At 36.2% G+C, this 14,901-nt stretch overlaps 2 protein-coding genes across 3 annotated transcripts; one reads left to right on the plus strand and one right to left on the minus strand.

Annotated features, from left to right (window-relative positions):
• Positions 1-280: 280 nt before the first annotated feature.
• LOC125846572 (GBF-interacting protein 1-like) lies at positions 281-9,600 on the plus strand. 2 transcript variants are annotated; one of them, XM_049526096.1, is made up of 10 exons: positions 281-647; positions 1,543-1,586; positions 2,084-2,183; positions 2,293-2,410; positions 2,737-3,350; positions 4,432-4,714; positions 5,389-5,662; positions 7,156-7,317; positions 8,253-8,714; positions 9,060-9,600. In XM_049526096.1, exons 1-10 carry the CDS (start codon positions 476-478, stop codon positions 9,348-9,350), a joined length of 2,520 nt encoding a protein of 839 aa, XP_049382053.1. In that variant the 5' UTR covers positions 281-475; the 3' UTR covers positions 9,351-9,600. The 2 variants fall into 2 exon arrangements, with proteins under 2 accessions (XP_049382053.1, XP_049382054.1); XM_049526097.1 differs by having other exon boundaries at positions 290-647; positions 2,296-2,410.
• A 658-nt stretch (positions 9,601-10,258) lies between these two features.
• LOC125849005 (coatomer subunit zeta-2-like) lies at positions 10,259-14,694 on the minus strand. The gene is made up of 6 exons (XM_049528979.1): positions 14,538-14,694; positions 13,324-13,483; positions 12,604-12,751; positions 12,430-12,507; positions 10,697-10,781; positions 10,259-10,571 (listed from the first exon to the last, which is right to left on the minus strand). Exons 1-6 carry the CDS (start codon positions 14,538-14,540, stop codon positions 10,512-10,514), a joined length of 534 nt encoding a protein of 177 aa, XP_049384936.1. The 5' UTR covers positions 14,541-14,694; the 3' UTR covers positions 10,259-10,511.
• Between the last annotated feature and the right edge of the window lie 207 nt (positions 14,695-14,901).

Genomic DNA, 14,901 nt, shown 5'->3' on the forward strand with positions numbered 1-14,901 from the left:
GGAGATGATTTCACTTATTATAAGTTCATCAATAGAACATTGTTCTTATTTAATATATTAGGTATATCATATATTGTCGATACTATTCTTCCTTTTTCCAAATTAGTTTTCTCATTACTATATTTGCCTTTTAAATTCATTTGTGATATTTATTTGAGTCGAAAGTCTTTTAAAAATAATTTCTAACCATTATATTGGAGTGAAAAAAAGAAGGTTTTCGAAAAACAAGAAAAGTGGAAAAAAACATTTATATATTACAAGAGAAGCCCAAACCCACAGAGAGGAAGAAGAGCAGCAGCTGCAAAAACCCCTTCACTCTGTGCGTTTTTTTTCATAATATAACTGAGATAAATATACCGAGTTGAGGAGACCCCAAAACCTAAACTATAACAGATCTGAAACAAGAAAATACTTTGTGGGTCTTTCTTGTTTTTTCCTCTCTTTTTTCACAGAAAAAGAGTTGTCTTCTTCAAAGATGAGTAGCAGAAACAATGGTGGAGTTGGGGTACAATCGATACCCGCAGGGTCAAGAAAGATGGTACAAAGCTTAAAGGAGATAGTTAACTGTCCTGAACCTGAGATCTATGCTATGCTCAAAGAATGTAATATGGACCCCAATGAAACGGTCAATAGGCTTCTTACTCAAGGTCTACCATAAACCCTAAGTCTTTAATTTCGTTTTTTTTTGGTGGGTTTCGGGTTTTAGGGTTTTTTAGGTTTTGGGAAAAATTTGAATAAAGTTACTGTTTTTATGGATAGAAACAAGAAACGAAAGAAAATCTGTAATAATACTTCTTTTCTTGATATTGGGTGTTAGAAGCTGTGTTTTGTAAGGAGAAGAATAAGAAAAGATTTGATTATGTGTGCAAGATTTGATTTTTTATGCTATCCATGGTAGTTAGTTCCAGATTTATTAAAAGATATCTTAACGGATTGAGCATGCAGATATTTCATTGATTGTGACTTTAGAAAATGAAGAGAAGACAAAACTAGGGTCTTTAGGGATTTTGTTAATCAGATTACTAGGATTTCTCTTTTTAATGCACTCTTTGTTAATTATAGTTTTAGATTTCTTTGGTTTACAATTACTCTTCTTTTACTATCTTTGTTCTCTGATTTTCATCTGTCTGGTTTAATGGGACTTCCTTTTCGTCTTTTGCGTGCGAATTGTCTTATTTGATAGCCTTTTCTTGGACTTTTAAATTAATGTTGTTGCGATTTCGGTGGTACAAGTACTAAATTCCATGTTAGGTAACTTCCGTTTTTCAGAACTGCACGCTTTACTTTGAAGAAGCATGTATTTGCTTTTCGTTTCTCTCTTAAAGCCTCAGGAACTTATTGCTTTTTGTGCTTTTCACTTTTAGAACATTAGCTACTGCAGTCATGTTTGCCTTCCTCTGTGCTCTTCTATGCTGTACTTGTACCTGAGGTTATAATATTTTTAGTTCTTGATAGAATGGTCTTCTGCCATCCCATTGAATGGTGACCGTAGTTTGTGATAAATTTTGATCACCTTCTAACTATAGTTTGTTGATTGGCTAGATACTTTTCATGAGGTGAAGAGCAAACGTGAAAAGAGAAAAGAGGTTCGTAATCTTTACTTAAATCAGGAATTCTAGAGACAAATTGGTTATGGAGATCTGATTTTAACTTTCTCGTTCTTAATACTGCCTGTTTTTGTTGTGATTTACTATTTGATACGAGATAAGGGAAAATTAGTCTACTCAGATCTCTTATTACCTTGGCTTGATGATTAACTTCTGATGAAATTCTGAATATTTCAACGGTAAAAACAAGGAGAAAGTGAAAGATTCTTTATTTGGAAATTTGTTCAGTAGAGGTTCTTTTTAGTAGGCACCCCATTCTTTTTCTTGATATTCCAATATCTCTTTCTGTTTTATACTAATAAATTATGGTGCATTATTCTTTTCAAAAAAAATTATGGTGTGTCCTCTTGATATGTTAAAACGTCTTATCAGATATGTTACATGATCTAGCAGAATATTATAAGGTGTTACTATGTTACTTTCTTAAATGGCTTGTTCATTTCTTCATTCTTCGCTCATATTTATCTTTGGTTCAGAGTAAGGATACGACTGAATCTAGGCCACGTGGTGCAATTAGCAACTCAGGCCGTGGTAGCAGGGGAGGTGCAGAACGATATGTTGGACGCGGTGGGTCAGGTATGTATATGATAATGTACACTCTTTTCAAACATAATCAAGTCTTAAGTTTTGCATAGTTCATCGCGTCATCTCATGAGGGAATCGTTTTGTTTCTAACCACCCTTTCCAGAGTCTACCAAGCCTATTCCTGGATACAGAAAAGAGAATGGATCAAATACGACTAACGTGACTTCTACTCTAGGAGTTTCCGGAAGTAGCATAAGCAGGAGGGCTACAACAATCAGGTTAGTAGTTTCAACTTCTAAAATAGTTTAGATTCTCTCAAAAAGACATCATTTGCCTGTAGATGTTTGTCTTTCTGTTTTCCGTAGAGTATTCTGTAGTCCCACAGTATGTTTCTTTCTATTGAAGTGTCTTTGGCAGTAATATAATTAACTTAATAATTACAATCAGTAATCCCTGTATTGGATTAAGCTGGAAATTCTTTTCGAGCACTTCAATAATCATGCAATGTGAGCTATTCTCAAAATGCATGTGACAAAGCACACTTTGAGGGGCTTTTAGGAGATGCATAACAGTGTTCTCAATGCTTTTATGATATGTGTAACAGTGATATCGCTGCAAATGAAAGTAAAAAGTCAGCACCTGCAGCAGTTGATGGTGTTTCATCAGTCTCACAGCGTGAGACTTCTTCTGGATATCAACCTACTTGGGGCGGGATGCCCGGTCAAGTTTCCATGGCTGATATTGTGAAGATGGGTAGGCCACAGAGCAAAGTGCCAAGTGCACCTAATGTATCTCACCACAATGTCAATGCCAACCAAAACCATATTCAGGGGCTCCCTTCTGGTGCATCACATCAAAATACTCAGTGGTCTGATGATCATACTACCAAAGTTTCTGAGGTACACCGAGAGCCACAACATCTTTCAACTGATGAGGAATGGCCTCTAATTGAGCCGCCATCAGTTGCTAGTCAGACATCTATCTCAGAGCCACCTGCTGATTCAGAGCTGCATCCTGATCCATCTAACTTGTCATATGACAGAATTAATCATCAAAATGAGATTGATGAAGTTCAGGGGACAGATAACTGCACGATTGAAAATCTTGGTAGTCCTCCAAGCAGAAGGTTGCAGGAGGATAATGCTGGAGGTGCATCTATTTATGAGAATGACCTCTACGGATATCAGAACCAGAATCATACTTTTGACCATCAACAAGGTTAGTATATCACAGTTTTTATTTGGTAATGTGATATGCATTTCATTGTTGAGAATATGTAGTATTTGTTGTCAAGTAGCTTGTGTAATATTTCTTTTGACATGGTACTGCTATTTTTGTTTTTTTCCACAAGAGTTCCAAGCATCGGCAAGTGTTTAGTTTCAGTAAACTACAGATTCTCTCTTTCCCCATTCTACAATAAGTAATCATTACATGTTTCATAGAGCAACTATACTGGCACTTAGGTTTTTAGGGATGCAGTTTTAGAACCCAAGGTTTTATATCATACTACCAATTTAGCTTAAATAAGCTGGACATTTAGTTGGCTCTTGAATATGCGGATTGTTTAATATGCGGAGTGGGACATATAGCAGCAGTGGAGGGAAACAGGGAATTTCATCTTAACTGCATCCAAACCTCTTTCTTACTGTATTTGGAGCTTCATGTAATTTTACTGCTTTTCATTTTGTTGTCTTGTCACTTTTGATGGTAATGTCGCATAACAAACTTGGTTGTTTTAAACAATACACTCCTCACAGCTTTTTGTTGTCTTAGATTTTTTTTTATAGGAATTTAAAATATCATTTTTACTGCAATATGTTTACAGGGGTATTATCAATGTTTTGTTAACTGTGGCTTAATACATTACTTGGTTGATTTACTGGGGCATCTGATAGATGTATAAAGAGGGAAGCCTCGAGTGCTGATCACTTGCTGTTCATACTCATAGGTTGTGTCAACATGAGGTTATTGCAGATTAAGAGGTTCTTCTCATGAAGTTTCAAATTTACCATGTGAAGTTGAAGCTTGATGTTCTTGCACATGGCCCCCATATTTGAAATAGAAGAAAATCCTAACAAATCTCAGGCCACATAGAGACTACTCTGTTTTGGTGGGTGGTGGTGATGTTCATGGGATATGCTAGCTAGGAGATAAATCAACCTGCTTTTCATTTCATTATTTAGTGGGAAAGCAGTGTAGTTTTACTGCATAATCAAATCGTTATCACATGGAGTTCTGTTACTTGTGAACTTTTGGAATGTCTATTTTTGTGTAATAATGCTGTTTCATTGTCTTGCAGTTGAAGATGTTAAAGACTCTGTTTCATCAGTTGCTGCAAACATGCAACAGTTGAATGTACAAGATGATGGAGGGGTGCCACCTGAGGGAGATGGTCCTTCTGTTGTAATACCAGACCATCTTCAAGTTCAAACTGCAGACTGCTCACACCTGAGCTTTGGTAGCTTTGGCTCTGGTATTGGTGGCTCCTTTTCTGGGCCTTTGGCATCTGCTCCAGTGACGAGTACTTTGGAAGATGCACCTAAGGAAGTGGATGGTTCATCAGTTGGGCACTCGGGATCCAGGTAAGGCCTCCTCCTAACGCGTGGATTTTCTTTAATTCATTGATGCTTTATCTAATTATATCAACATGTAGTGTAGAAACTATGTTAACATTAACATGCCAAACTCTTCTGGCGTTTCCCCTACCTAGAAATGTGGGCAATATAATGCAGAAATTATGTTATGTTAACATGCCAAAACTCTACTGGCATTTTCCCTACCTAGATTTGGGGGTAATTTTCAATCATTTGTTTTGCCTCAGTTTTTTATTAAATCAAACTACAAATATCCTTGCATTTTTCTCTTAGTATTTTTGTAGCTGACTTGTTCTAAATGTTCATCATATTAGTCAATCAAATTAATCTATACTATTCTAACATCTCAAACAGCTAGTATCTGTATGAATCCTCTGTAACACCACTGTATTCGGACTCATTTCATTCCAGTCAAAGATTTTATCATTTAAGACAGGCGTGAAGCTATTCTCTGCCCTCTCCTACAAAAAAGTTGTCGTTTTAGACTAAGTTAGGACTTCTCTGAAGCTCACTAAACAGTACATTTTTCAACTTTTACCTTAACATTCCATGTTTTCAAGTTAAAAATATCTATCTTGCAGCAGGATAACATTAATCATCTTATTGAGGTGTTCAACCTTGCAAGTATTCCTCTTAATTGTTAGTGCATCTTTATATTGCAGAGCTTCAGAATACTATGGTGATGAGTCTCTCAGACATGCATCTGAGAGTAACTTATACCATAGAACTAATGCAAGTTCTGTAAATTACGATTCACCTTCTGCTTCACAACCAGAACCTTTGACATCAGAAACCAATGAACAAGGAAATCAATATTCGTATCCATCCTCTGCTGCTGGCTACACATATGAAAGTGCACAACAATTAACTGCAGCATTTAGTCAGCCACAGACAAGTTCCCAGATGCAAAATCTCACTCCTTTCTCTAATGTAATGGTAAGTTTCTTTCCTTGTGAAGGATGCAAATAGTTTCCCTGCTCTTCATTGGATGTTTGCGTGTGCATTTGCATAGCTCAAGTCTGAAGGTAATTGTACAGAGCATATTGGAGTGAATTCTACTTCTCTAAGGGGTGCATTTGCATAGCTCAAGTCTGAAGGTAATTGTACAGAGTATATTGGAGTGAATTCTACTTCTCTAAGGGGTCGTTTGATAGAGTGTATAAGAGTAACTCTAAATAGAGTGCATTAGTAATGCTTGTATTAGCAATGCATGTATTAGTTATGCTTGCATTAATTAATACATAGATTATTTTTATGCATTGTTTGGTTTGATGCATTAAAAATAGCATGCATTGCATAAAGAAATTTACTTACATAGATAGCCTCCACTATTATAATGGAAAAGATGTAAAAAGGGATTTGAGGGGCAATTGAGTCTTTAATTAAGCTAATGCATGCATTAAAACCATTGCATTGATGATACTTAGAAATCCATGGTATTAGTAATCCACACCTTAAATACACAATGTATAACTAATGCACACATTAGTTATACATATGTTAAAAAAGAGTACCAAACAAGGTACTAGTAATACACAAGGGTTAATGCATGCATTATTTTTTCTTATACACACTACCAAACGACCCCTAAGAAAGTATGTTGGACTTGATTTCTAGTAGGTTTCTTGCCCCTTGGAGTGCAAGTGTTTGCACAATCTCTTCTTCTGGTGTAAAAGTAAGCAAAAATGAAAATATGAATCAGTACATGAATTTGTAGAACTTATGAGGAAGGAAGTAGTTGCATATTTGATGTAGTTCAGTATTTTTTGGTCTTTCTGGAGTCGTGTAATTTTGTACCTTGGAGCCTTTATTAATAGTATTTACAATTTTTTTAAAAATAAAGCTCTTACACCATTAAGGAAAATGGTTTGCTAGCTATAAGCATGAGACCATTCAATTAACAAAACTAAGTAATTGATCGAGGTCTATTAGAGTGAAAGATGACTGGACAACCTTTTCCTTTTGTTTCTTTTTTACTTTTTGAGTAGTGAGTTATTGCTTGCAATTGTCTCGGAAAACTGCCTTTTTTTGTGACCCTTGAACCTCTTTCGTGGGATTTTCTTAGGAAAAACCTGAAGTTAAGAATTTCCTTCTGCTTAATCTGTATTTGAAGTTGATAAATATGAAACAATAGTGACAAACATATGAAACCTAAATCTGAAGCATCAGGTTGCTCAGTGTAAGTGGTAATTTGCTATTTTCGTAAATTGTAATGTATCTATATTCTTCCAGGAAAATTTGTCTTTAGTTTTACAAACTCCAGAAAGATAGAACCTATAATACCTGCTTCGCCCAGGGGAGGGCGGGTGGTAGGTCAATGGTGTACAAGAGAAGCAAAATAGGAACATATAAGTTACCATTTCATTTGTTAGAGATCTTTACACCAGAATTTTCTAAATTGAGGTGCTCACTGCTATTGTTTTGAGCAGGCATTCACAAATTCATTGCCTAGTACCTTGTCGGCTGCTAATGTTCATGCTGGTCGTGAAACTGATCTTTCATACTTACCATTTTCTGCAACACAAGCAATGGCTATGAAATATGGCAGCTCTGTTTCTTCAATTGGTGGTTCAACAATTTCCATGCCTGAGGTAATGCTATCCTGATGAAGCTAATTGATTCTTCATAGTGAATGTCAATTTCCTCATGTGCACTTGGTGTATTGCTCATGAGCTGCTGGTTGTCAGTATTTTCATGTAATATAATAAGCAAAACATGTTCCTTTTTGTATGCTTTTTGAAGTAATTTTAATGATTCTAGTTGTTTATTTGTGCATGATGAAAATGTTTTACATAATGGATGTAGTTGCATCTTACACGTTTGGTATCTTTCAACATTGGGGAAGAAAGCTTCTGCTATTGGAAACTAAAAATTTGAGTGTTCTCTCTCTTGATGTCTATCCAAATGTTTGAGGGCAGCCAACTTTTCGTATTGCGTAAAATCTCTATAGTGGAAAGATGTATACAGAGAGAATAGTTACTTGTCATGGATTTCCAGAGTAATTCAAGGCACACTTGATGTATTTCTGTGGTACGGTTTAGAGGCTCTTGCTTGTTGAGAGGAGGATAGGGAAATCACCCTAGAAATTTAGAAAAAGGAGGCTAAAGTTGTGTGTGTAAATTCCTTATATTATTTTTTTGTTTTCCTTATTAAAAAAATGTTAGTACCTTCTGGTTTTTGCATGTAAGATTCCTTTTGGGTTGTTGCAAAAGAAAAGAATGGGCAATTAGTTGTTAATAACCTGAAATTTAAAGATTCACAATAAAAGTTGCTAAATTCGATTCCTATAAGACCTACATAAGATTAATTCCTAAGAGGAGTGTAGGTTGAAAATCAGTTGACGATTGGTATAAAAGCTGATGTATAAATCTATTATAGTTTTCCTTTATCATGGAGAAGTGCTGTAAGATAGGACAGAGGGATTTTCTATCTTGTCTTCTTTTTTCTAGAGTAATAAGTTCAATAGTTTGCGCTTATCACTTATTTTTGTGGTGTACATCATTGATTTTTTTCTTTTGACTTGCAGTCTTTGAAGAGTGCTGGTTTTCCATCAGCACAGTCTACACAGCAGACACTTTCTGGAACTAGTGTCACCACTGGACCTACTGTGCCGCAACATCTTGCTGTGCATCCATATAACCAACCAACACTACCTCTGGGACCATTTGGTAACATGATAAGTTATCCCTTTATGCCTCAGAGTTATACATATATGCCATCTGCATTCCAGCAACCATTTGCTGGTAACAGTAATTATCATCAGTCGCTGGCGGCGGTGCTTCCCCAATATAAGAACAGTGTGTCAGTCAGCAGCTTACCTCAGCCAGCCAGTGTTGCTTCTGCGTATGGTGGTTTTGGAAATACAGCAAGTATCCCTGGTAACTTCCCAATGAACCCCCCTGCTGCTCCTTCTGGTACTAACTTGAGTTATGATGATATGTTGAGCTCTCAGTACAAGGATACCAATCATTTAATGTCTCTTCAGCAGGTAACCATTTCATTTGCTTGAACAGCTGTTCAATTCTTTGAAGTCAATAGTATACTGCAAATTGCTGCTGATTCTACCTTGTTCCTTTTTTGAGAAAATTCTACCTTACTAATATAATAGGTTGATATATTTCTAAATTGGACATATAGTTTTTACAGCACTGCTTTTGTCTGGTTAATTTCGTTTGTTTAGCTCCACTTTAGTCGAAATGGAGCTGTAGGAGGAATGCATCATTTCTTGCGCTAGCTGTATTCTATTGTTTGAGCATTTGCTCATCAACCCCTCCTTCCTTTCCTCGAATTGAAGGCAGCTCATGTATATGTTCCAATTATCCCTTCCTTTCAGAGTGAGAACTCAGCTATGTGGCTTCATGGACCCGGTTCAAGGACAATGTCAGCTGTTCCTGCTAACACATATTATGCTTTTCAAGGTCAAAACCAGCAAAGTAGTGGATTTAGGCAAGCTCAACAGCCGCTGCAAAATCATGGATCCTTGGGGTACCCAAATTTCTACCATTCTCAGGCTGGGATCTCATTAGAACATCAACAGCAAAATCCGAGGGATGGGTCATTGGGTGGTGGATCCCAAGGCCAGCCAAAGCCGTCTCAACAGCTATGGCAAAGTGGTGGCTACTAATCTCTTACTGCCTCCTGCTTTTTTGGAGTCTTGTAATGAGTGTGACAGTGGCTATAGCCTATAGGGTGTTGCTTTGGAAGCAACTAGAATGCACAATCAATTGAATGCTTCCCTGTGCCTAGAGGTTGTACTTTACATCTTTGTCATCAGTCAAATGTAACGTAGGATGTGAGCTAACGTCGTGCTAGTGGACTTGTCTTCTGTTTCGTCAACTCTTTGTTACACAGTTAACCCCTTTGTTTCTTTATTAATAGTGAGAAGTGTTCTGTTTTCACTAGAAATGCATTGCGATCCATCTTAGTTTCATGTTATTTGGATGCGTTTAATTTACTGGGTATGCTGATCTCCTCCTGCCTTCTAGTGAGCTTAATATTCCTGGCACTATAGGATGGAATGTACCAAGATTTTTGTTTGACAATGGGTCAAATAATTCATGCTTTTGTTTATAACATAATCGTGGTGACTTATTTTTCATGAATAATTGTGGAGTCATTTCTTTTTTTGGGTTTATAGGTCGTTTATAAAGAATTGAGAGATCAAATAGGGGTATCATTTGGCCACTTTTGTTTACCCGCTTCTTGCATTGACAATAGCTCAGAAGATTGTTGTGTTTAATGAAGCAAATTTGCGGTTTCTTCTAACATAAAACCAAGGATACAGCACTCCAAGAAATTCACAGGACGACCACAAGCTCAGAAGAGCTAATGGACATAGAAGTGTCAACTTTTTGAAAGTTGGTTGGATTTGATATAATGGGATTTCAAGATTGACTGTCAAACACGACTTTGTAGATGACACAAGAGATGAACAAAAAATAATTAACTGCATTGAGGGCACATAATTATTGTTACTATTATAGTAAGGGGGACCAAGAAAATAAAATCATGAAAAGCGTCTAAGACACTATGTAAGGCCAAAATCCACATTGCAAATGAGTTCTTCCTCACTGTCTACACTAGAATCAAGTTTGTATTACATGATCTACATCTTAGTGTATCCAACAAAATCCAAACATGTAGAAACAACAGACTGGGTGCAAGTAGAAACCTTTTTTTTGCCAAAACACATGTAACTTGATGCTCATCAATTAGTTCATTCAGAAGGAAAGAAAATCAGTACTTGCAAGACCTTGGTTTCCCTTTCTTTTGTGGACCCAACAAATCATTTGAGAAGAGATCTTGCCAAGTGTTCTCGTGCAGTTGCCAATGCTTGACTTATAGTCTGTAGAAAACCACAAAGGACATGTAGTGAAAAAATGAGTTAATTGGACAGGGGATGGTAATTAATGAAGCAACTATTCCATCAGTTTGAAGGACCAAAGCATCAAGAAAGAGAGCAATATTTACCTGCTCTGACAAAGGTGCCCCAGAATCAACGCTATTGCTTGCCACTTTCCCAGCAATAACATTAGCATCCGTTTCAAGAACAATTCTACAGAGACAAGAAAGTGAAATGGAGGATCTTCATAAGATGGTAAACAATTAGTTCCCTATAACTGAAATTGAGAGCAAGATTGGAAGTCCGCTTTCTTTTCCACTCTCTTTATCCACATCAATTCTCAAGGTCAAACACTCTAATATGTACTAAACACGGCATGTCAAAAAGAGTATAAACTCTACGGTGGAAGTTGGGAACTAGGATGGATGAAGAAGTGGACATTGAGGGTGTATTTGGTACGGAGAATGTTTTCCAATTTTCCCATGTTTGATTGGTCAAAATGATTTTGGAGAACATTTTCTCTAAGAAAACAAGTTCCTTCAAAATCAGTAAAATGACTTCCCTAGTGGAAGAAGAAAACAAGTGTCATACTTGACATTCCAAGCTCATTGTCTCCTCCCGAAGCAATGGTTCCCACCCCCCACCCACTCCCTTAGCACTCCACCTCATAATACAACAACAGACCCAATGTAATTCCACAAGTGGATGTACGCAGACCTTACCCCTACTTTTGTGGGAAAGAGTGGTTTCTGATAAACCCTCAGCTAAAAAAAGTGCAATCAAAGAAGGATAGAAAGGAAAATAACGACAACAAAATAACAAGATAAACAAAGAATCAAAGTAACATAAAGTAGTAAAAATGAGGAATAAGATACTACGCGAATACAAGGTAAGACTACTAAATAAAAAGAAGAGGAGATTAGCTCCATGCTTTTCCCTCGTAAATGTACTACAACAAACGGCTACTATTATCCATCTCCACCCATAGTGTTTTCCTATACTGCGTATTCATAGTATTTTCCAAAATTGCATGTAAATGCTCTTGAGACAAAAAAAATATTTTGTTTACTTACCAGACACCAAAAAATAAGTAAGAAAAACGCTTATTTTTCGATAAAGTATTTTCTATGTAAAACATTGTTCGGCATAACAAACACACCCAGAGTCTAAAGTAACAGGAGAGCAAAACAACTTGACTAAGACGAATGAACACATACCTTCAAAGGAAAAAGTCACTCAACCCAACTCCCACGAGGCAACTTCTCATAAAAATGAAGTCACTAACATAGAAAAAGGGTAGCTAATACAGCGACTGTCCAAAATAAGGCGTGTGATGTACTATCATCTATATATTACTCAAAATGTTAAAAGCTAAGCTGATGAGAGCTTTATAGCTTGTGAAAGAAATATATGTCCATAGGAAAGAGGTCACTGCTATAGGATTGATAATTGATGTTCTCTTTATTCCTCTCTTTCTTCTTCTTTTTTGGGTGGTGGTGGGTGGGGGGGATTATGTATAAGAAGTATCCTATGATTCTTTTGACCAGAAGTCTTGGCTTAATAAGTCTCCAGCAAAGAAAAAATGTCTAGTTAAACTACACAATTGCCTTTTATTTTTCCCCTATTTGGGGTAAATTAAATCCAAATATTAATTTTACTATGGTTCAGAAAGTTAGATACGCTTTTGAAACTCTAATTCTCTACAACTACACAAGAAAAGAATAAAGGTTTCTGACATGCTATATTTGTACAAAGATCGAGTAAAAGTTGCAGCAAAACAGTAAGAGAAAGCAACATTAAATGAGGATTTTATAACTCAGAATTTGAAACAAATAAAATAATCATGGTACGATTCTCTTACCCGCCATCAACAATTTCATCCAGACACAAAAGAATAAGATCCAAATTTTCAAGTGACTCCTTCTTTTCTACATTGCCCCTTAAAACAAAAGGAATTTGCAGCAGGATGAGTACATGAAGACGAAAATATCAAGTGATGCATATTGAAAAGGAGAAGACTGCTTTTGTAGACAACCTAAGAAGAATACCAACAGCATCAAAGAATCCTTGGAGCACACTGGCAAGGATTATTTCATTTTCATTGTCACTCCCAGTAACAAAGAAATGAAGATCTTGGGCAAACTTGTAGACAACAATATAATTATCAAACATTGTTATCTCCGCTGCAGAAGAAGTGAGAAGAGAGGTCAGATAGATGAAGGTTGCCTTTCCGATCACAAAGTTTAGTTTCATCAGCAGGGGGGGGAGTAGTAGAAGAACCAATATGTAGCAGGACATCTTAAGCACAACAGTCCAATTTAGTCACTGGCATAAAGACAACTCTCAAGATGTAACGAGTAATCGCTCACCAAGACTTAAATTCATATGACCTGGAGACAATCAACTTCAAGAAGAGGATATGCAAGCAAACAACACAAAGCCAAGTCTTTTAAGATTATTATTATCAGCCTACCCATCACTGATCTATTTGGTAAATTAGCAAAACTTCTAATAGCTTGCCTTTGTTTTTGGCTCTTGATTTAATACATACCACCATAGTTTAATAAAACTCAATGTTTGCAGAGACTGGCAAGGTATACGACATAAGATGGCATCACAAACAACTCTAGTGCAGAATGGAACATCACCAACTGTCTGGATGAGCTTTGCTTCCTTTGCATGTTGAAAGGGAGATATTTGGAAAGAGCATGACCAAATATAAATAAAAAAATCAACAGTTAAAGAGATATCATACCTTCTGCCCTAGCATTAGTCTTTTGAGTCTTGGCAAACACGGCCTTCTCAAAAGCTTCCTTTGCAGCATTTGTTGGCCAATCATCTGAGTAGTAGTTTACAGCGACACGCTTTCCTTCGGAATCTAGAAGCAGAATGTTCTTAATTGCAGGGCAGGTCTCCTGCAAAAAGGATTTGAAAGACATTATAGCAGGATATGTCTACACATCCATATATGATTTTAAAAAAGGGATAAATTTCTTTTCTCATTTTATAGAGAAATGGGTTAAAAGCATATATTGACACATTTGAGACACATGGAAGTCATCCATGTATTGCTTATGGTTCTATCTATCAATTGTTCAAGTTTAACCATAGTCTCAAAATTCCAAGATACAGCCACTATTACATATTCTCCTTTTAGTTTTCTGTTAAAGCACACGTGCAACATAAATCTACTCCAAATCAAGCACAACCACAACACAAAAGAAGTTGCCTTCCCTTTCAATGGCCTACACAGCTATAGATGTCACCAGTAACTACACCTTAAACCAGAAGTTTGCTCAGCTGCCCTTTCCCTTTATTCTCTCGAGAAAATCCTCACTACTTGATAAAATATCTCCGCCCCACATCATAAGCCCCTGTTATAAAGTACCGCATTTCATTCTTCTTGAGCAAGAATTCCCATTCTAAAGAGGTGAATACAACATCTCATTTCAAAACATGAAACCAAGATTAAACCCAAATTAGCCTTAAATGTGAGGGTTGCTGTCCGACTTAAACACTGGTATTCTCCCAATTAGGGCGTTCCGAAAGAGAAAAAAAACTAACTGGTGCTGTATTTACTGCAAGTAATCTTACTTTCCCACATAAAAAAGTTTCCTCTTCCTATTGTTTAATTCTTAAGTTTTTTTCTTCCCATTGTTGGAAACTTACAGATGCTAGATCTGATTGATATACCCTCCCATTTATACCTCCAAGTAAACAAACTATAGAAAAACGTCGACAATCAAAGAGATCACAAAAAACACTAGGCCAACTATTCCAATTCGACTAAAACTAAAACACAAAAATGCATAATTTTTTCTACAAGTGATAAATTCAACCATACAACACGAGATCAGTGATAAACGAGAATGAGCTTCTTTTAGGCAAAAAAAAAAGTTAGAAGTTTTGTTTTACTTGAAAAATAAAGAGAATTACTCAAAGGTGTTAAGGGAAAGAGTGAGAGCTGACCATTGTTAGTGAAAAGAGGTCTGAATTGACGTTGAAAATGGCGGATCGCTCGACCTACGGACACACCAGAATTGCACGCCGTAGAGAAAGGAGGAGGAGCCTATTTGCTTGGAGAAAAAAGCACGGATTTTTTTACCTTTTTTTTAAAAAAATTATTATACTTGTTGAGTTCCTATTTTGCTAGGCGTTACGACTGTGATATTTTGAGGTTATTGATATCTTTACTGTTTGTATTAATAAATTATTTTATTCTCAATTCGTGCATTTTTACTTGTCTAGAATTTTTAAAAATATTGAATTTATTATATTTAAATAATGATATATTAAAATTATTATTTTATTATTGCTTTGTAAAATATTTGCA

Source organism: Solanum stenotomum, chromosome 12 (genome assembly GCF_019186545.1).
Source record: "Solanum stenotomum isolate F172 chromosome 12, ASM1918654v1, whole genome shotgun sequence".
NCBI classification, from domain to species: domain Eukaryota; kingdom Viridiplantae; phylum Streptophyta; class Magnoliopsida; order Solanales; family Solanaceae; genus Solanum; species Solanum stenotomum.